Source organism: Taudactylus pleione, unplaced genomic scaffold (genome assembly GCF_031769625.1).
Source record: "Taudactylus pleione unplaced genomic scaffold, aTauple2 ptg000824l, whole genome shotgun sequence".
In the NCBI taxonomy this organism is placed as follows: domain Eukaryota; kingdom Metazoa; phylum Chordata; class Amphibia; order Anura; family Myobatrachidae; genus Taudactylus; species Taudactylus pleione.
Window position 1 is genome coordinate 3,019,860 of NW_028285226.1, and position 22,658 is coordinate 3,042,517.

The 22,658-nt window shown below is 43.8% G+C and overlaps 1 protein-coding gene across 1 annotated transcript in view; it reads right to left on the reverse strand.

Annotated features, from left to right (window-relative positions):
• Positions 1-7,912: 7,912 nt before the first annotated feature.
• The window catches only part of LOC148474658 (vitamin D3 hydroxylase-associated protein-like), a 51,378-nt gene continuing 36,632 nt past the window's right edge, over positions 7,913-22,658 (reverse strand). Inside the window, exons 11-15 of the mRNA XM_088458313.1 lie at positions 22,408-22,451; positions 13,743-13,782; positions 13,050-13,158; positions 9,771-9,916; positions 7,913-9,507 (exon numbers count right to left, since the gene is read on the reverse strand). Coding sequence (XP_088314439.1) covers positions 9,379-9,507; positions 9,771-9,916; positions 13,050-13,158; positions 13,743-13,782; positions 22,408-22,451 — 468 coding nt within the window. The 3' untranslated portion in view covers positions 7,913-9,378. The remainder of the gene's footprint in view (positions 9,508-9,770; positions 9,917-13,049; positions 13,159-13,742; positions 13,783-22,407; positions 22,452-22,658) is intronic.

Genomic DNA, 22,658 nt, shown 5'->3' on the forward strand with positions numbered 1-22,658 from the left:
GTGTTCAGCCGGTGGCCATTTTGCCTTGGGCTTCCACTATTCTCAACGCTTAGAAAAATAATTCCTACAATACTTAATGCATAGTTGGGAAATACATATAGCCAATATGAATAAATACAATAATAATACATCAATAGACTCAATGATAAATTAGCTAAAATGGATAAACATACACACTAATAATACATATTAAAATTCATATATATAAAATAAATTACTGGTGAATGTGATATAAAAATATAGAAATATAAAAATATAAAAACATATAACTGGCAATATCAACATGAACACTAATAATGATAATAATAATAATAATAATAAGACCTAATGGTGAAAATCATCATAATATAATACTAATAATATCTCAGTGAAGTCACGTTAAAAAAGCCGCAATTTCATAGTTATCATTCAATCCATGTGGGACCAGAGTATTTAGTGTATAAATCCAAAACATCTCTCTTTTGGATAATTTATTCTCTATATCTCCACCTCGTTCGCCAATCTCCACATGTTCTATGGCTTTAAATTTGAAACCTTCTATATTTGAATCGTGGACTAGTTTAAAATGTCTGGGGACACTGTGATTTTCCTGTTTATTCTTAATGCTACGAACATGCTCTTGTATTCTCATTTTGAATGGTCTTTTTGTTTTTCCAACATACTTTAATTTACAGGGGCACTCTAATACATAGATGACCCATGTTGTTAAGCAATTCATAAGCTCTTTTATCATGAAACTTTTGGAATCATCACAATTCATAAAACTCCTAGTGATAGGATGTGCAAATCTACATACATTGCAGTGACCACTTTTGAAAAAACCTTTTCATTGATTTCCCCCAAAATTTCCGTTTATGGATTCTTTCTTTCTCAGCTGGCTAGGTGCTAGTATACTCTTAAGGTTTCTAGCTTTCTTGAAAACCACTGTGGGTTTGTCAGGTAAGATAGTACTTAGAACCCCATCCATTTTTAAAATCCCCCAATGTTTCGTCAGAGTATTACAAATTTTCTTATCTTCTCTATTAAATGAGGTGATGAATAGGACTTCTTTACCCTTTTCACAAGTTTTCTCTTTATACTTCAAGAGATCTTGTCTATTTGTATTTCTGGTTTTATTAATTGATTCCGTGAGGAGATCTTCTGGGTAACCCCTTGCCTTAAATCTACTGGAATATAACTCCAATTGTTCCTCACATTCATCCTGAGCACTACAATTCCGCTTCACTCTGCAGAACTGCGAATAAAGTATATTAGTTTTCCATTTTAACACATGTCCACTGTCAAAGTGTACATATGAGTTTGTATCTACCGGTTTCACAAAGCTCTTTGTATGGATATCAGTTCCAGTACTCATTAATATTTTAATATTAAATCCAGATATTCTATTTGATGGCCATCAAATTTATACGTAAATTATAAATTGTAATTATTTTCACCAATTCAATCCATAAACTCTTTGGATCTCAATTCATTGCCTTTCCATATAATCAGAATGTCATCAATGTAGCGTTGGTATAAGATGATATTTCTTCTAAAAGTGGTATTTCCATAAATAAAAACATTTTCCCAGCTGCCCATATGTAGATTGGCAAAGCTGGGTGCAAATACAGTCCCCATCACTGTACCACAGACTTGCAAATAAAATCACTGAGAAATTTAAAATAATTATGTTTCAAAATAAAATCCATTAAAATACAAATAAAATCTTTATGTGGTTGACTCAGATCCAGATCTTTAATAAGAAACTCTTTACATGATTCGATACATTTTAGATGATCAATCGATGTATAAAGTGATTGAACATCTATAGTCACCCAGTGATAATCATCCTCCCATACAAAATTCTCTAATATCTGTAGTATACTCGTGGTATCTTTAGTATATGACTTCAGCTTATATACATATTTACTTAAAAAAATCTCCACATATTCTGAAATGTGTGCAGTAAGAGAATCTATACCCGCCACAATCGGTCTACCTGGGGGGTTAGTCAAACGTTTATGAATTTTAGGGAGAAAGTAAAATATAGGTATCACTGGGTTATTTTTCACAAGATATTGGAATTCGTCTTTATTAATGATCTCCTTTTTGAATGCATCTATTAATACAGCTCTGAGTTCTTCCACAAACCCCGGAGTAGGGTCCCCATCAAGTTTGATATATGAAGAAACATCATTTAATAGCCTCTGACCCTCAGTTCGTAATCTATTCTATTCATAATTACTAAGCCACCACCTTTATCAGCCTGTTTTAATACAATTTCCTTGTTTTTTCTTAAATTTTTTAAGGCATTTTTCTCAAAGTTAGTCAAATTGTCTTTGCTTTTTATGCCCTGGAAAGCATTATCCACCTCACATAGATCTTTTTTCACAAGTTGATAAAACATGTCAATTTGACTACTCTTACATTCTAGTGGATAATACTTAGAAGGTAATTTCAAACCTGATTTGGAACCACTCTCAATACTGCTCGTAGTAGCTTGTTCTTTTTTTATATAAAGTCTCTTCAACGTCAGTTTTCTAACAAACTTGTTGAGATCAATAAACAATTGAAAATGTTTGGGCTGTGTTGTAGGGGCGAAGGAAAGGCCTTTACTCAATAGTGATGTCTCCGCTTTCATGAGCTCATGTGAAGAAAGGTTAAATACACCCTTAATCTTAAGATCTGTCTCTGTGACTAATTCTGTAAGTTTCTCCTTTTTTTGTATTCGCTTAATGCCCCCCCTTCTTCCCCTTCATCTACATGCCTTCTTTTTAGTGGTGAGGATCGTCTTACTTCTTCTTGACAACCCGTAGCCCCTAATTTCTCTCTGGGGTCTGAGGCTAGTGGGGATAAATTATCTGTGTCAGTATTGGATCCTAGTCTGCTTAGAGTGGAGTAGCGATTTTGATGCTCAAACTTCACTCTTTTTGGTGTTACTATCCTATTACGTGAGTACTTGGGTTGGACTGTGGTCTAGTCCATTCTCCCAGGCCTCTTGTTCTGGAATCATCCTTCTTAGCAGGATACGATCCCTGGATATTGCCATTCCATTTTTTAATTTTCCCATTCAAATAATCCATTTTATCTCTAACAAATTTCTTTTCTTTAATTTTTATAACTTCTAATTCTATCCTCTCCAGTTTTTTCACTAGGACTACCTCATTTATTTTGTAGTCCTCACTTGTTTAAACTTTTCCATATCTACTTCTTTATTTTTAAGTTCTTTTTCGATTTCTACCAGGTCTTTCTTTTTTTCTTCTATAATTAATTGTATTAGTCTCATGGAACAATCATGGAGCACACTGTCCCAATCTTTGAGGAACTTCTCATTGTTGCTAACAAAACTTGGTTGTTTAGTAATCCTTAGTCCCCTGGGGATCCTGTTTACTTTGGTGTATTGCTCTAATCCTGCAATGTCCCACTGTGTTCTAATTTCTTTTGCAAGGGTTCTCTCTATATCCCAAAATTGATAATCCAATGATTTATTTCTGATTGGTTGTTCCGCACTATTCTCACTGAATACTTTAGCACAGAGGTCCATCCTTCTGCTATTCCCTGTCCTGGAAAACATGATGTATTAGGACTAGCTGCCTTAGTACTCAATTTAGACAAAGAAATGTATAAAAAAGGAGTAGTACACGGCGCTAAGTCCTATAAAGTCAATGTAATCTCAATGCAGTCTCAATATATGTTCATCAAATGACGCACTCCCCAGGTATATAGGGTGGCTGCTCCTACTCCCATGCACTGTTGCCCAAACAGCATAAATTTCTGTAAAACAAAAGGTGGAGAAAGGGCGCCTCTTAGTGCATTAAAATAATATATAATGTAACCTTCACCAAAGGTAATCACCCTCTGTGCAGATGAGGGTGTACCTTATATAGTGGAATACACCACTTTTAAGACAGCAAGAACAATCACAGCGAATCCTTAACTTTCCAATTTCTGGAGACCATCAGACTTCTCCTTCCATACAGACCATGATAAATCAGCATGAAGAGAAAAACGGAATGACCATAGTGTAATACTACACACACAAATTTATTACACCAAAAATAAGCATATCAAATGCCCGTACATAAAATATAAAATATCAGAGCTAATCTGTAGATATGTGTCACTGGTAGAGGATCACTTGCCATGCCACACACCACCTCAACCTGTGTTTGTTTTAGCAGCCACTGAGAGTCAGACTCTAATTGGCTGCTGTGCCCACTGCCTGAGCCGGGCTGGAGCTCACTCATGAGCTCAAACTTCCGGCTCCCGCAGTGGGTGATGGGAGAGACATCATGACGTCTGTCCCATAGTTTTGAGCGGGAGGACCACTACTGGGGGCACTGCATAGGGGGACCACTACTGGAAGCACTGTATAAGGGCCACTACTGGGGGCACTGCATAGGGGGGGACAACTACTGGGGGCACTGCATAGGGGGACCACTACTGGAAGCACTGTATAAGGGGCACTACTGGGGGCACTGTATAAGGGGTACTACTGGGGGCACCGTATAAGGACCACTACTGGGGGCACTGCATAGGGGGGACCACTACTGAGGGCACTGCATAGGAAGACCACTACTGGAAGCACTGTATAAGGGGCACTACTGGGGGTACTGTATAAGGGGCATTACTGGGGGCACTGTATAAGGACCACTACTGGGGGCACTGCATGGGGGCCCACTACTGGGGCACTGCATAAGGGGCCACTACTGGGGGCACTGTATAAGGGGCACCACTACTGGGGGCTCTACATAGGGGGACCACTACTGGGGGCACTGCATGAAGGGGACCACTACTGGGGGAACTGTATAAGGGCTTGTGTAGCAATCCGAGGGAATGGGGGGGGTCGCTAGGATGAAGCTATGCCTAGGGTGCCAAGAAACCTTGCACCGGCCTTGGGGACAGCAGGCCATTCCGGTACGGTGCTTTACCTTTATGATGAATGGCCCGAAAATTTAATTTCTACAATTGCAGGTGAAAATGTTAATTTTCACCTGCTCTTATAGAAATTAAGTGATGATGAATAGAGCCCTATATGTATCCTGTATTATACAGCACAACCTATAAATAATTGTCAACATTTGCTGAAGATTTCTTCTTTGCAAAAGAACCCCTTTTAAATGCAGAAAGCTATTCCTGTCTGTGTCCTAATTATTGTTATGGGGTGACTCTATGTGTTGGATTTTCGGCTGCAGCCTACAAACCGGGAGAATGCCAACTGCATGTTAGTGCACACTATGCCAAGGTCTGCAGATTCTTGCTGCCTAGGATCCTCTCCACTGTCCCAATTCAGCATGCTTTTTAAGCCTTGTAACCACTTAATTAGGGAAGCCAATGCCGGAATCGGAACTGGTGGTGCCTCCAATCCTGGGATTATCGGGATTAAAATGTGTGGATTGGCGCAGCTTGATTTCAGCCCGGGGGCAGCACTGAGCACTAGTTCTGTTGGCTCAGACTCTGCCCCTACGGCTCCTATGGCTGTGCGGCTGCCTGTGACATCATAGAGGTCACATTGTGCTGCCGCACACCAGCCCGTCCCATTGCACAGCCGCACCCACCTGCATTGGAGTCTGTGTGCTGTGGGCGGCCAGCATTGATTCATTCAATCCCTAGAATGCCAGGATTGAGATTTTTTTCAATCCCGAATCTCGGGATTGAAAAAATGAGACAGAGATTGGCCTCCCTACACTTCATGTTGTTACACTACCAGTACTCTCAGTTCTTGTAGTACTCTTGGATTTTACTCATCATCATAGCTTCACTCTCTGCCATTGGCTGCTCAAGAGGAAAATAAAATTCAGGTTTCTTAGTCTGTGGATAAAGCTGACCCTGCTCCAGTTTGGACAGAATGGTGAGAGAGAAACCCTGACAATAGTATGCTTCCTAAAGAGATCATGGGGCATATTTATTAACATTATTTTTACTAAAATAATGTTTTCACACTCTTTTTTTCACACCCTTTTCACATGATTTTAGTATTACATGAATGTATTAGAGGGCAATTGGAGTAGTTTTCATAAAAAACTACTCCAATCCCTTACATTTTTCTTCAGTGCGGTCAGGTGAGGTAGAGCCTTTCCTGTCATACTTCAGTTTACTCCAGAGTTTTGACTATTAAAATTAGAAGAAAAACGTAAAGAAAATATTATAAATATCTTCTTTGTATTATTCTAATAATTTTTATAGTCAAACTCTGGAGTAAATAGTGTATGGCAGGTGAGGCACTGCCTCCCCTGTCTACCTTTTCCTCACAATCCTGATCAAAACACACCAAATTCCCAGCACTATATACTGCTGCACCTTTGTATAATGCTCACATGTACCCTCGGGTTCATATATGTATAAGTAAATCTGGCTCTGATACTAGCCAGTGCCGCCCCAGCCATTTACCTCACAGCATGATACTGGCCAGTGCCTCCCCAGCCGTTTACCTCACCGCACGTCACTGCACATACTCACTGTATTTTTTGCAAAAAAATACAGTAAAAAGTATTTAAAGTGGATTTGCAGGGACAGAGGGCCTAATTTAGACCCGCTCGCGAGCGCTCTGAGCTCGCAATCGGCTCGATGTTGGCCAAGTGCACATGCGCACGACGGAGGCGGCTCCATTGTGCGTATGCGCGAGACCCGAATAACGACGGCCAAGCCATCGTTATGGGTCTCGCACCAAAGGGGGCGTGCTGTCGGTGGTGAGTGACAGCAAGCCCCCTTTGGTGGGCGTGCCGGGGGCGTGGCTGGCTAGACGGAGGCGTTCCCATGGGAACGCCTACCGTCTGGGGCCGGCCCCTCTGACATCACAAGTGATGTCAGTGGGAGTGCTTTTGGCTCCGATCGAGCCAAAAGCACTCCAGGGCTTGCGGCAACGAGACCCTACCGCAAGGGTCTCTTCGCAAGCCCGATGGTTGCGATGGTCTTGACCATCGCGACCATCATTTTGGCCGCTCGCTATAGCTGTGGGTGGTCACCCACAGCTATGCGAGCGGCCAGGAGGCCTCTCTTAAATTCAGAGGCACGGCCTGGATTCAGAGCGAGTGCTCTGTCAGAGCGTCCGGCTCTGAATGAGGGCCAGTGCTTTATTGCACGCTCTGTCCCTACATGCGATTATTAACACATCCGTGTGATGTATTCAAATATCGAATTGTGATATTGGGCGAATTTATAACAGTCATTCCACATCTGAGATACGAATTGTGATAAATATTCCCCCATGCCTCATGTGTACAGATACCTTATATACTGTATTAAAGATGTTTCCCTAAAGATTCCTAATCTAGCCATGGTGATATTCACAGAAGGAACGTTACAATTCCTGACAGACTCAATCTAAATACAATGAAATAAATGTTGTTTAACAAACGTTTATGTAAATATGTTTAATATAACTGAACTTTTATAATGATTACACACAATACAGATTAAAGTAAATACTCCACTATAAGAATCCTCATGTGTATCTTGTTCAGTATGTAATATAACCTGCGGCTACGGTTGCCACCCATCAGGATCGTATTTAGAGAGGAGGGGGCCCATGTTCATTCACCGTCCGTGGCTCCCTCCTCTCTCTCTGGCAGCTGCGGCACAGTGACAGGTTCAGTGGACTCTGGCACTAGTCTGTGCCCGGAGTCTACTGCGCATGCATACCTCCCAACATGACCCTCTCCAGGAGGGACACAATGCTCTGGTCCTGGACTTCCCTGGTAATTTATGATTGGGGGCAGCTCCAGGGGTGGGGCTGCAGAACAGTCCAAAATTCAAATAGGGGAGTCGCACCAACTGTCAGTGAGTCCCAGCCAGTGATGTTTGGCAGTGTGTGAAATGACAGTTGGCGTATCTCCCCTATTTAACTTTTGAACTGCGCTGCAGCCCCACCTCTTACCAGGGAAGTCCAGGACCAGAGCATTGTGTCCCTCCTGGAGAGGGTCATGTTGGGAGGTATGCGCATGCACAGGACACTAAGAAAATGGCACGCCAGCCATTTTCCCAGTGACTTCCCTATGGCAACACACCAGGTAAATGGTCGCTGCGGCCATTTTTTCCAGACGTTCTGTGTAGTGCCTCTCCAGCCGACGTGGGACTTCAGAGAGGTAAGTATTAGAAAGCATGGCCCAGGTTCCCGTGTGCACCCATTATAGATATTGTACGCCCCTGCCACCCATTCTGGGTTCCTCTGGATGGTCCAGAAATCAGCAATCGGACAGGTGGTAAGCCGGCCTGGCCCTTTCTGTTGCTTCAGCCCGCTCGGCAGCCTGCCTCCTTTGAGCATTTTGGATGTGAGCGAATTAGGGTGAGAGGGACTGTAGGGCAGATTATTCAGTGAATATGTTTCATTGAAGCCGAGTTGCCCATTTCAACAGACGGCTGGGAGTCAGAAGCAACCAGCATTTTGCTCTCAGTTCTTCGTGTTCATTACCATTTCCTGTTTTAGTAAAAATAATGTAATGGAGACATTCGATAACATGTGGGATCCACAATTACTGATTCAGGGCTTATCCACCCACAAATGACGTAGACCACCATTGCCCATTAGCCTTGCATTTGTATTTCTTCAATGTTGTTATAAATGTCATGTGATATGCACTTGTCATTTACATGGGTAGATTGATGAATGTTTCCCAATTGCATATACTCACAATAACTAAGGTGTGTTCTGTAAACTGGAGAACAAATACAATACACATAAAGCCGTAAGAGGATATGTTTCCACAAAAAAGTAATTGTAGTGTTAGACCTGTTTATAAGGATTTTACTAGAAATAAAAGCGTTAGTTAAAAAAACATGCAATACTGTAAATGGCATGATGAAGCTCTGGGCTAAGATATAAGATCATACAGGGCCTCTGAGTCATATAAAGGGGCGTATAAGATACATGTGGAGCAGATGGCATATGTAGGGGAAATCTGAGAGATAAAATACATATCACCCTACTGCGGTTTGACCATATTCACTTGTCACAATTCCTGTCCGGGAATCAGAACATTTAAAGGTGGTAACCCGAACTATGGCTGTCATTTGATTTGCTGCAGTCCATGGCGAGGATTAGTCAGTGACTAGTCGCCCTCTACAAATAGCGTAATGAAAAAAAGAGTAGCGATATATGTTTCTGATTTATGATATATGTCTACAATTATCCCTATAAATCAGTGGTTCTCAAACTCGGTCCTCAGGACCCCACACAGGTCACGTTTTGCAGGTCTCCTGGCAGGTGCACAGGTGTAATCATTACTCACTGACACATTTTAAAAGATCCACAGATGGGGCTAATTATTTCACCTGTAATTCTGTGAGACCTGGAAAACATGCACCGTGTGGGGTCCTGAGGACCGAGTTTGAGAACCTGTGCTATAAATTCTCACTGTGAGGATTATTAACCCATTAGCTGTCACAGGGCTAGACAGGGTCTTATCGCCTCTTCTGGTGACGGCCGCTGAGGGTCTCGATTTCTTTCATGAGGCGCAGGCAGAATTCATCCTGGTGGGGGAGCGCCACACACTGAACAGACAGCGGGAGACCCACCCCTCCTTCCACAGCCTGCAGGGAAAGTGATAGAAGAGCAGTTACACAGAGTAGCCAGTAGAGGGAGTAAGAGAGAGATTGCACAAGACCACTGAGCCGCAGCAATGATACCAGTCTGGGCTTCATGCTTATATATATATATATATATACACATATATATATACAGTATATATATGTAAACAATCCTGAAGATTGGACACTTTATAAAAATAATAAATAATATAAAAGACAGAGCAAATCAACCTCACCTATGTCATACAAACCACTGTAATAATTACCTTCTTATATAGCTTGTCCCAGGGATCATTAAAGTAACCCCTGTAATGTTTCAGCTCTTCCTCATCCTCCACAGTGACGGATCCTACAGGAACGACTCCAGCCGGACAATTCAGTAGGTTGAACAGCAATGTGCAGGAAATAGGAGCTGAGAGATATAAGAGAGATCAGTGATCTATGTAAGTTCCTGAGCTTTATCTTTCCATTAATATCCAGTTTCTTGTTTTATTACTTTGTTTGCTCCTAATTGTAAAGCACTGTTGACTATGCTGATGCTATATCAAATATTAATAGTAATAATTTAAGAAGGGTTATTTGCCTTGTATTTATACCGTAGCTCTGAATTATAAACTGTACATTTATTTATTTTATTTATTAACAGTTTCTTATATAGCGCAGCATATTCCGTTGCGCTTTACAATTGGAAACATTGATAGAACAAAACAGGGTAATAACAGACAGACATAGAGGTAAGAGGGCCCTGCTTGCAAGCTTACAATCTATAGGGAAACAGGCATTGATACACAAGGATAGGTGCTATATATATTGCAATTTGGTCTGGCCAGAATGCAGAGTTTCTTGGTGGGCTGCTTGATCCAGTCACATAGGAATGTCGGCAAAATGTCAGGAGTATGTGAAAGAAAGACAATATGTGAGGTTATGTATGGACTGTGAGAGGGGATGTGATAAGACATGGAAGCTATGAAGGTTATGTGGTCGGTTCTGGAGTCTGATAAGCTTGTCTGAAGAGGTGAGTTTTCAGGGAACGCTTGAAGGATTGAAGAGTAGAGGTAAGTCTTATTGTGTGTGGTAAGGCATTCCATAGAGTAGGTGCAGCCCGAAGAAAGTCCTGTAACCGTAAATGGGAGCAAGTAATGCGTGGGGATGAGAGACGCAGTTCTTGTGCTGAGCGGAGAGGTCGGGTTGGGAGATATTTTGAGATGAGTGAAGAGATGTATGTTGGTGTAATTCGGTTAATGGCCTTATGTGTAAGTAACAGTATTTTGTATTGAATACGGTAGAAAACTGGCAACCAATGGAGGGACTGACAGAGCGGGGCAGCAGATGATGAACGTTTGGCAAGGAAGATAAGCCTCGCAGCTGCATTCATAATGGATTGTAATGGCGATAGCCTGTTTTTGGGAAGACCAGTAAGGAGACTATTGCAATAGTCAATGCGGGAAATAATGAGTGCATGGATTAGAGTTTTTGCAGTGTCTTGTGTGAGATATGGTCGAATTTTGTATATGTTTTTTAGATGTATGTAACATGATTTTGAGACAGATTGAATGTGGGGAACAAAGGACAATTCAGAATCAAGGATGACACCAAGGCAGCGAGCTTGTGGGGTGGGGTGGATTGTTGAGTTATCAACAGTGATAAAGAGATCAGATTGGTAACTGTTATTGGCCGGTGGAAATATAATTAATTCTGTTTTAGAAATATTAAGTTTCAGGTAGCGAGATGACATCCAAGATGAAATGGCAGAAATACATTCAGTGACACGGACCAATACAGATGGTGATAAATCTGGAGAGGATAGGTAGATTTGAGTATCATCCGCATACAGATGGTACTGAAATCCAAAAGAGCGGATTAGTTTGCCAAGAGAGGTGGTATAGATTGAGAATAGCAAAGGACCTAAGACAGAGCCTTGCGGTACTCCAACTGATAGAGGTAGCGAAGAGGAGGCAGAATCAGAAAAACGAACAGAAAAAGAGCGATCAGATAGGTAGGAAGAGAACCAAGAAAGGGCTGTGTCCTTAAGACCTAGGGATTGTAATGTTTGTACGAGAAGAGAGTGGTCAACAGTGTCAAAAGCAGCAGAGAGATCTAGAAGAATTAGAAGTGAGTAATGGCCTTTAGCCTTGGCAGTGACCAAATCATTTACTACCTTAGTCAGTACATCTGATTTTGTCATATTTGCACTCTCTTTGCCAGGGAACCTTAGAATAAAATCCACGTGCAACTCTGGGGCTGATTCAGAGATGGCTGGTGATGTGGTCGCAGCCACTCTCACAATAGCGGTTGCGGGAATATGCAAATGCTAATCTCGGCTTTCCTTTTGTGCGAGACGGTGTGATAGAGTGTACGAGCGGTGAGACCCCCACTCTCAGGCTGTTTGGTCCATACTTACCTACATTGCTGGGCAGCTTTCCGGGAGCAGCATGAGGGGACCTGCTGCTCTCCTCTTCGGGGGGCGGGGCCAGACGATAGACGACAGAAAACCCCCGTGATTCGTGGGTCCGTGAGGAGGGGGCGGGGCTAAAAGACGCGATTTGCCTAATTTAGCCTCGCCCCTTCCCGACGGACCTGATAATTTCAGGTAAAATCTCCCCATCCTGCCCACTTCACTAGGAAGTGGGCAGGATGCGGGAGATATGCCTACTCTTCCGGGATCGCGGGGGGTTACCCGAAAAATCGGGAGCCTCCCGCGATTCCCGGGAGAGTAGGCATGTATGGTTTGGTCTGTGTATTTGCAATGAAGATTGTAAACACACCAACATCGATGCATCATCGGTCACACAATAGACATTTGCGGTAGTCTAGGGTCTACTCCAGCTACTCTTGTCTAATCCAACTAAACATGGCCTCTGAAGCAGAGGATTTGCATTTGGGAACTCAGCAGCGTCCCCAGACACACCTGTGAGCCTCCCATAAAACGTCCCCTTTTTACGAACTCTTTTGGTCAATCCCAGTCTGCACACTAATAAAGTTCAGGGATCGCAAAGCCCTTCTCACGTGTTAGCAATACTGTACGCAATTGGGAACAGCATCGCACACATTGGTTCTGCGCATGCACAGTAGCAAAACATCACTCAACAGCGTAAATATCGTCCATCTCTGAATCAGGCCCTCTGTTCAGACACAATCGCGACAGAGAAAATGTGCGTCTTAGACACAGGCACAGTAGCAAAAAATTGTGTCCGACATCGGCAGTGTGTACACATGTGAATATCTCATGTTGCTGTATTGGCTAATCACTGAGTTTTTCATGTGCCGCTGTCATTATACACTGCAAGACACCCATCAGAGGTCCCTAAGATTATCGTACTGTAGTAACAGGGGCTGCAGCTACTATGAGCCATGCAAATGGAAGGGCCCTCCCCCCCCACATGAATGTCCATGTGTAGATGTGTTTTCTGAAACTTTGGTACGCGCCATTCAGCAGCACGAAGTGTAAATGGGGGCCCTTACAAAATGTTGCTGTGGGGCCCGCAAATGCCCAGATACATCCCGTGTAATGCTATATATAAATCAGAAGGAACACAGGGAAATACCAAATAGTCTCCCGGCATAACCGATGTTGAAGGCTGGGCCCAGCATGGGACATAGGATCACATCTAGGTTCAGCTTTCTCCATTCAGTGAAGAATTCTGTCTGGTATTCCTGAAAGAAAATACTCATCACAAGAGCTGACAAACACATGGATGGAGGAGCAAGAAGAAAGAACACATTTCATGTACAGTAATAATGAAATATAATATTTATACCTGCACTGGCTGTATAACTATAGGGGTGATACACCCCCAACTGTAAATTATATAGATATTAGATGTCACTGACAAGTTCTGTGACCAGAGGCACCAGGGTTAAGATGAGGTGATTTTTAATATCTTTTATAAATTACAGTTAGGGAGGGATATTCCTAATAATCCCAAACAACACATACTGTACATTACACCTCACTGATTTTACAGATAGTGTTGTAGATTATACATTTGGTTACAGCATTTATACATTATATTTATATTATTACTGACTGGAGTCACACAGCGATTATTAGTAGATACAGACAGACCTGACAGAACAGACTGGGGATATCAATTAGAGGTGTTTAATAAGTGACTGATATCATTGCAATCTCATTGCTGTGAAATTCTATGAATGTATAAAAATTATATGAATGATTTATATATAAAACACAAGCCATATATACCATCTATATATCCTATATATGCCATGTATACTACCTCAATGGCTATCTGATCCTTCCAGAGATGCTTCACAGAACTATGAGAGAGATAAATAAGGACAATAATAGCAAAAGCAGAACAGGAAAATCGCAGTACATTGTAAATAAGATAACCGAGAGCCTGATTTAGTGGTGGTCGCTAATCCTATTGTGGCTGCAACTTTGTACACAGCGGTACGGAGAAGTTATGCTAATGCCGCAGCCGCTGTAATGTGTACAGAGACGTCCGCTGGCTTGTCTTTATAATCCGCCGCTTGCGTTGCACCATTGGTTGCACATCTTTTGTGCAACCCTATGGCTGCACAGAATGTACGTCGGAAGTAAGCCACCGTCTGCAAAGACGCAGTCGCTGCTCGCTGGCAGTGACACGCCCACAAAACGGTTGCGACACACCCACCTTTGACTAGCCACCCCCTCCGTTACCTCCCACAAATGCACACTGACCGTCAATCACTCTACATCCAATACTCACTGCGACCTCCGTCGGTAAACCATCGCGACACAGCCGCCCAGACATCTGCATTGCATCAACCTCTAAATCAGGCCCATATTACAGAGAAAATACAGAAACAGTATGTTCCATGTTATTATAGCAGTGTAACGGGATGCCAACACTTACATTACCGGCGCCAGAATACCGACGCCGGTCAGAATTCCGCCGCTGGCATCCCGACTGCCGGGATCCCAAAGGTAAGTAACGGGGTTGGGGGGAGGGTTAGGTTTAGGGGTTAGCGTTAGGCACTAGCGGGAGGGTTAGGCACTAGGGGGGGAGGGTTATGTTTAGTGTGCGGGGAGGGGGAGGTTAGGTTCAGGCACATGGGGGGGGGGTTAGGGTTAGGCACCAAAGAAAGAGGGTTATAGTTAGGGTAGAGAGAGGGGGAGGGTTAGGATTTAGGGTTAGGATAGGGAGAGGGTTAGCATACCGACCAACAAGTGTCGGTATGTTAACCCTGTCGGGATCCCGACTGTCGATATTTCATACCAATTCCCAGTGTAACATAGGAAGTTAGGAACATAACATGGAAACAGAATCACAAAAACTTTGATGGCAGAAAGGAACCTACAGATCCACCTAGTCTGCCCTATCTGTGTTTTTCTTTCATATTTAAGATTTGTTCTAACTATATCCATAGGTTTGTCTCACGCATTCACCAATTATTTTACAGTATGAGCACCAGGAGACAATTCCACAGATTTATCAACCGCTCTGTATAAAAGTTGTTCCTTATGTTTCCTCAAAGTTCTTACTTATGTTTCCTCCATTTCCACAGTGTCTCCTTGTTCATTTATTTAAATACCATACTGCCTACCTTATCGTTATTATTAATAAAGATGAGCGCAGAACCCTGTGTTTTGATTTTGGTTCTAAATCATCATCGTGTTTTGGTTTTGCAAAAAAATAACCCTGAATTGTTTTGGTTTTGTATTTCTTTCAAAATTTATAAAAACAGCTAAAATCTCGTCATTTGGACCTATTTTATTCCTACAGTATTATTAACATCAATAACATTCATTTCCTATCATTTCCAGTCAATTTTTAACCACTTCACAGCTCACAGTTTTGTTTTCCCCAATATTGGCCAAAAGCTGCAGTGAGCTGAATGGCTAAGCTGAGCGCCAGAGCAGTGGCACAAACACATGGCAGTTTAAAAGAATATGGCACATCTATGAAACATAGTAGCACAGCAGTGGCATGCAGGATGGCAGTTTAATAAACTATAGGACCATAGAATGTTTACATTAATCAAAATCTAATAGCCTAAACTTAAATGCCTAGTAGAAAATATAATATATTACCAACACAATTGTCCAAACAGCAAATCACAGGCCTCAGGCCAGTACAGATGACTGGAGTAAAGTCTAGTAGAAACTAGATCACCATCAAACTTACTCCAAACAGCAAATCACAGACCCAGTACAAGTAAATGATGATGGAGTAACATGCTAGTAGTCTTGTGCACCAATACAGACAGGTGGGCAAAGCCCATACTAAAAAGTGGAGCACAATGGAACTGTCCTTGGGACTTACCACCCACAATTATGTTGTACATTAAAAGGAAATGCACAGTTTAACAAACCAATCATGGACGTGCTTAATTTGTTTTGTCTCCCACAAAATAAGACATTATGGTGGTTTGGTTAAACCAAACTACCAATGGTCTTAAAACTAAGGGGTAAATTTACTAAGAATCAGGATTGACTCGATTTGCAAAGTGATTCATCTCGGTATAAATCGCCGGAACTCGGGTGATTTTTTTCCTTTTTTTTTCCAAATTTACCAACAGGCGATTTGAGGCTAAACAAGTTGTCAAGTTGATGTAGGTCAAGATTCTCGGGTGATTTGTAACTTGTAAGCAAGCTCGAGTGAGTTATGTCACCCGAGATTGCAATGATTTCTCTCTGCACAACTCTCCCTAGCAAGCAGTCTGCACATATCAGTGAGATATGTGTAAGCTGCTTGTGTTGTACCTGTAAAAAACGTGTTAGGGCCGTATTCAATTTGGAGCGAAAAGCTGTTTTCAGCTAAACTTTTTTGCCGATGATGTCATTTTTGCCCATTTCATTTATCCCCGTTTTCAATTTCCCCAACTTTTTGCGCATTGTAACCAGCAGAAAAGTATCGTCAATGAATGCCTGGCGGAAAAAAGTACAGAATTGGGGTTTTGGGGTGCAAACTTGCAGGGACTGCCCTAAACCCTTTTTACACCCTCATTGACGCTAACTGCATAAAAAAAATGCAAAAAATTACACAACGGACACCCCAAAAAATCACTTTGAAAAAATAGCCAAAAAAAAAGGTTGGGATACAAATTCAAAAACTAGCGAAATAGCCTCTAGGGGGCTCTGGAAGTATGGGGGAGGTTTTTTTTTATTGCAGGTGAGTTTTTTTGTGCACTGTAAAAAGCTTTATTTTAGTGACTTTGAACTATGGGTCTGATTCAGAGCCGCTTGCTAGATGCGGTTGCTCGCTCCCAGCGTATGCAAATCCAGCGCACGCCCAGCAAGGCAGGTGATCGCACAGCAAGGCATTAGCATACCCACTATGTCTTGGAATGCAATCACTGTGTATATGCAGACGCCCACCAGCCATTCATAAGACGCCCACTTGCGCACGTCATCTCCTGAAAGTGCATGAAAACATTGGTACATTGAGCACCATCGGATGTGCTCGCAGCGCTTGAGGTTGACTATACCTTTCCGCAAGCACTGTGAGCACTTCAGTGTATAAGTCAACCAGGTGACATGTACTATGACGCTGCCTTTTAATTATGCACGCCTCTGAAATGGCGTTAAGATTCTCAGGCACGCCTGCATTCGCACCTCCACTCCCCTGTTTATAATGTCCAGCCCCCAGGGCCGGACTGGCCATCGGGCAGTTCTGGCAAATGCCAGAAGGGCCGATGGCCAAATGGGCCAGTCCGGTCAGTGGCGCCACGCAGCCTTCCCCCCAGCTCAATTCCCTGTATCTCCTCCTCCAGCGGCCCGCCCCTCCTGTCACTCACCGTGATACAGCCTGCGTGATGTCCCGACGGCTCCTTTTGCGGCCCGGTGTTTGAAACGTCATGCTGTCACTCCGAGGCTGAGCCGGGGGGCAGGGTCCGCCGGATCTCTGCAGCTGCACGCTGCATCACATACCCTGCGGCTGGGAGACAGAGAGAAGTGCTCCCTGACCGCTCCATTTATATTATTCTATACAGTCAGAGCGGCCGGGGAGCATCTTCTCTCTGTCCCCCAGCCGCCTGTCACATACTTGTGCAGCCGCAGCGTCCGTCTGTTTGGCAGAACGCTGATTGGTGGATGGCTATAGTCCCATCCACCAATCACAGTGGTGGGATGTCTCCCCTCACTGATTTATGGATATATGGAGCTATCCACCAATCAGAATTCAGAAGGCTGCAGGAGGACTAGTCAAGGAGAGGGAGTCGGGACTGATTGCAGCAGGGTAAGTAATGGTGATGGTTCACAGTCCTATAGTTGGGTCGCCTCATAGATCTGGGCACTATTTACAATGAGAGAGGGAGGGAGAACATATTTGGACCATAACTTTTAATAAAAAGGGCAGGCAGATTTGGGTAAGATGTTTAATAAAGGGGGTATTTGTGTTATTATTTTTAATTATGGAGTTGGTTGCTTGTGTGTTTTTTTGGGGGGGGGTTAATCTACTGCATTATTTTTAATAAGGGATGTATGTGTTTGTATAAGTGTGTGTGTGTGTGAAATCTGTGGTTTGATTTTTTTCATGAGGGAGGAGGGGGATTATCTAATTTGAGGTACCGCTTTTAATCAGGTGTGTGTGGGGGGGTTATATCTGGGGTAGGAATTTTAATAATGGAAGTTTGGGTCAGTGAAATCTGAGGTCTGATTTTTTTTAAATAATAAACCCCCAAATCGGACCACCGCTTCTCGCTCCCCCGTCAGATCTGGTATAAAATGTTTAAAGAGCGAGGAGAGGCGGTCAGATTTGGGGGTTTAATTACTAAGCCTGGGGTACTAAACCCAGCGCTTTTGATTGCGTTAATGCCCAAATTTTAAAAGGGCAATGCTATTACTAGCCATATTTTTCTAGCCATGCCTTCTAGATAAAGCATTGCCCTTTTAAATTTCAGGCATTAACACGATCAGAAGCGCAGAGTGTTAGAACCCGACACTTAGTAAATCAACCCCTTGGGTCAGATTTTAAATGTGTTTATTGTATAGACAATAGAATAGTAGCTGCTTTGTCAGTTTGGCTGGTAGGTTTTGTATTTGTTTATAGGTTTTTGACGTAAGATTGTTTTTATATTTAAATTGCTACTTAAACCACACCCACATTACACAAGCTAAACCCACATTGCATAAACCATACCCACATTACACAAGCTAAACCCACATTGCATAAACCATACCCACATTACACAAGCTAAACCCACATTGCATAAACCATACCTGCAAGATTTTCATTACACTTATTTTTTCATCACAGTGCGCTGGTAGAAAAGCTGGGGCCAAATGCTTGTATTGTCCCCCAGGCTGGAAGTTGCCAGCCACCCCCTGCTGTCACTGCCGCTGAGGAGCCGCGAAGAGAAGCTGGGGCCAGTAGTGGGCAGGACCCGAGAAGACTTAGAAGGTGAGTGGGGGCGGCAGAGACTGAGCGATAAGGAACCAGTGGGAGTTGCTACTATACATACAGGGAGGGGGAGAGGGGGGGAGGAGACACAAGACAGGGAGCTGCTGCTATAGGAAAGAGGGGGATCATCTGTGGGAAAGGAGACACAGGACAGGGAGCTGGGGGGAGGGGGTCATCTGTTGGGAGAGGAGACAGAGGACGGAGCTGCTGCTATAGGGACGGCGGGGGATCATCTGCTGGGAGATGTTGACACAGGACAGGAGCTGCTGCTATAGGGATGGGGGGGGCATCTTGTAGGAGAGGGGACACAGGACTGGGACCTTCTGTTATAAGGACGGGGTTAGGTCTAGAACGAGATGCTTCACAGGACCTTTGACGTCACAGCCACGTGACAGGCGACCAAAAGGGAGGGGCAAGGTTTAGAACAGGGGCCAAAAGTGTTTGCTCGCCACACTTCGGGCACGGTTTAAATTTCCTCTCCATAGCTACTAGGATAGTAACACTGGTAGCTGTCCGGCCTTGTCATAACGGTCACGTGGTTGTGACATCAGAGGTCCTTTCTTCAAGTTGGATCTAGCAACAACCTGGGTATAATCTGGTGGGAGAGGAGACAGAGGGCAGGGAGCTGCTGCTATAGGGGTGGGGTGGTTGGAATATGGTGGTAGAGAAGACACATAGACAGGGAACTGCTACTAGAGGGATGGGGAGGGTTTACTCTGGTGGGAATGGAGAGACAGTGACAGGGAGATGCTGCTAGAAGGACACGTTGGGGGGGTTGAAGCTGCTGGTCGGAGAGGAGACATATACACACTTCATGTGTTTTAAAGGGGCATAATGTGTTTTAAGGGCCATTACTGTGTGGCATAATGTGTGGAGACCTGACCATCGAAACCGGTTACACTCCCTCCCCAGGCAGAGGACACAGATCTGGTTTCCCGTTGACAGTGAGGGGTGTTTCAACCAGGCGCAGCTCCAGTCCGCACTGTCAGTGTCTGTGCCCTTGTCTGGAATCCCTGCTTTTCGACCCCCCCCATAACGTGAAAGGGCTCTGTGTGGCGTAATGTGAATAAGGGACACTACTGTGTGGTGTAATTTCAATTTGGTGGTACTATTGTGTGGTCATGCCCCTTCCCAGCGAGACCAAACCTGTATTTTTCGGAGCGCGTGACACTATCTAATCTTATACAATTGCTAAGCTGGGGCTTGGTCAATTGGGAAAATGCCTTCCCCGATCCTTGTGTGTAACCTACACCAAATGAAGTGCTGGCTTTACCTAACAGAATGAACCAAATACCAAATGTCTGACTATGGCAGATGTTTGAATCCCCTGCAGAATGTCTCCTGTTGTGTGTATTTTAATACAGAGAATAATGTATACTTGTACAACCCTCCCTTAGGGGTGCCTAACCCTAACCTCCCCGCTAAGTGCCTAACCTTAATCCCCCCCCTAAGTGCCTAAACCTAACACCCCCCCTTCCCCACTGCCTAAACCTAAGTCCCACAGGGGGGTGCCTAACCCTAACCCCCCTTCCCCTAGCCTAAACCTAACCCTCCTGGGGGGTGCCTAACCCTAAGTCCCCCTGGGAGCCCTAAACCTAACCCTCCCCCCCCCTGCAGCTGTCCGCGCCCGGCTTACCTTCGTTTGGTATCCCGGTGTCGGTCTTCCGGCGTCTGGTTAATGACAGGCGTCGAGTTATCGACGCCTGTCATTAGTACCACGCCGGGATTAGAGCGTCTGGAAGCCGGCGGTCGCCATTTAGACCGCCGGCTTCCAAACTACATCCCATGTCAGGAGCCAGGTGTTCACGTGAGGTGGGCTTGTGTGCTTTAAATGCCAGGGCCTATTTTTAGTCCCAGTCCGGCCCTGCCAGCCCCTGTTACCACCCACAAACGGCTTGACCTGTCACTCATTCTGCAGACGCCCACCAGCCATTCATAAGACGCCCACATGCGCACGTCATCTCCTGGAAGTGCATGAAAACATTGGTACATCGAGCACCATCGGATGTGCTAGTAGCGTTTGAGGTTGACTATACCTTTCCGCAAGCACTGCGAGCATCGCGCGCACTAGTTCACGCACGCGCAGTGTGACGCATGCGCACATTGCAAAACATCGCTCGCTACGAGCGATCGCTTGCTAGCGAATGGGTCTGAATCAGGCCCTATACTTGCACCCATTTTCATATACCCCAAATTTTATGGGAATACTTATTTTCCCCTAAAAAATTAGCAAAAACTTATTCTTCATCACTTGCGCAAAGACTCAAAATAGTGCCTATTGAGACCATTTAAAAGCCACAAATACCTTTAGCAGAACTATTCGGGGGTATCCATAGTGATCCCCCATGTCAAGACATCTTTAGGGGGGTGCTAGGATGATTTCCCGAAAATTGATAGGACTTTTCCGATACTTACCTTTCCACCGTGTCCCGTTTTCGCCGGAATACGGGGATAAGCGGGCACGCGCTCGATACTTTATCCCAGGAAAAAACAGCGATGATGGCGAAAAGTCCAACCTCGGATTTTTTGCCTCAAATTGTTTAAAAAAAAATGACGTGAGGTCCCCCCCAAAAGACTGACCAGCCCTGGACTTGCCAGCCAGTCCTGGTTCTTAAAATTATAGGGAAAAAAAATGTGTAAGGTTCCACTGTAATTTAAGAACCAGCAACAGGCAGCAAGGAGAGAGCTGGTTTTAAATATATAGGGAGAAAGTTACTTGAGGTTACATCATTGATACAATGTAGTGGTTCCCACCATAGACCAATCGAGATTTCTCTCCATTGAAGTCTATGGGGAGACAGGCTGACCGCATACAGCCAATCAGCGAGCTGCTCTTCCAACGGAGATGCCCGCTGATTGGCTGGCGGCTCCTTCAATGACGGGCACACGTGTGTCCCGGTCATTCGCGCGGAGCAAAGATATGTGGAAACACATAGCTTTACTCAGTCCGGCTTGGATTCGGGAGCACCCGTTATTTTGTTTTAACCCCATGGATGCCTACTTGGAGAAGAGGATGTGAACTACGCATAGGTCGTGGGTTCAATTCCCACCACGGCCCTAACTGTGTGGAGTTTGTATATTCTCTCTGTGCTTGCGTGGGTATCCTCCCACATTCCAAAATATACTGGTAGGCTAATTGGCTCCCAACAAAATTAATCTGTGTGTGTTTGTGTGGGCCTGTGGTAGAGAACATAGATTGTAAGCTCCACTGGGCAGGGACTGATGTGAATGGCCAAATAGTCTCTGTAAAAGTGCTGCAGAATATGTGTGCGCTATATAAATAACTGGTAATAATAAAATATATACACACACACACACTCTTCCAGATCCCTATTAAATTTACTACTTACATCTTTCACCCCCCACACCCCTCCTGTCCCTACTCTCATCTAATGTCCTACTTCCCCTTGTTACCTATGATATTTTTCTACTTCAGAATGCACAGTATGATGGGGTAAAGATCAGGGGAAGAGGGGATACTTATCTGGAATAATCCCTCAGGGCTACACATCTACAATATATAAGAGATCCTCTGGAAGAGTGCGTAGAATCTTACCTTGCACCGAGACTGGAATATATAACACTGGAAATCCTGGGATACTAGAAAATGTTTAAAATAAGATTTACTTACAGGGAAAATATTTTTATTCATCATCATTGTAAACTATGAAATGTTTATCTTCATGCTGTTGGCAGAAGCCACATGGCACAGTGAGTTCTAATTACAGACAGCACGTGAAACACCTTTAATGATTGAGGGGTCTTTTTACTAAGCCTTGGATGGAGATAAAGTGAATGGAGATAAAG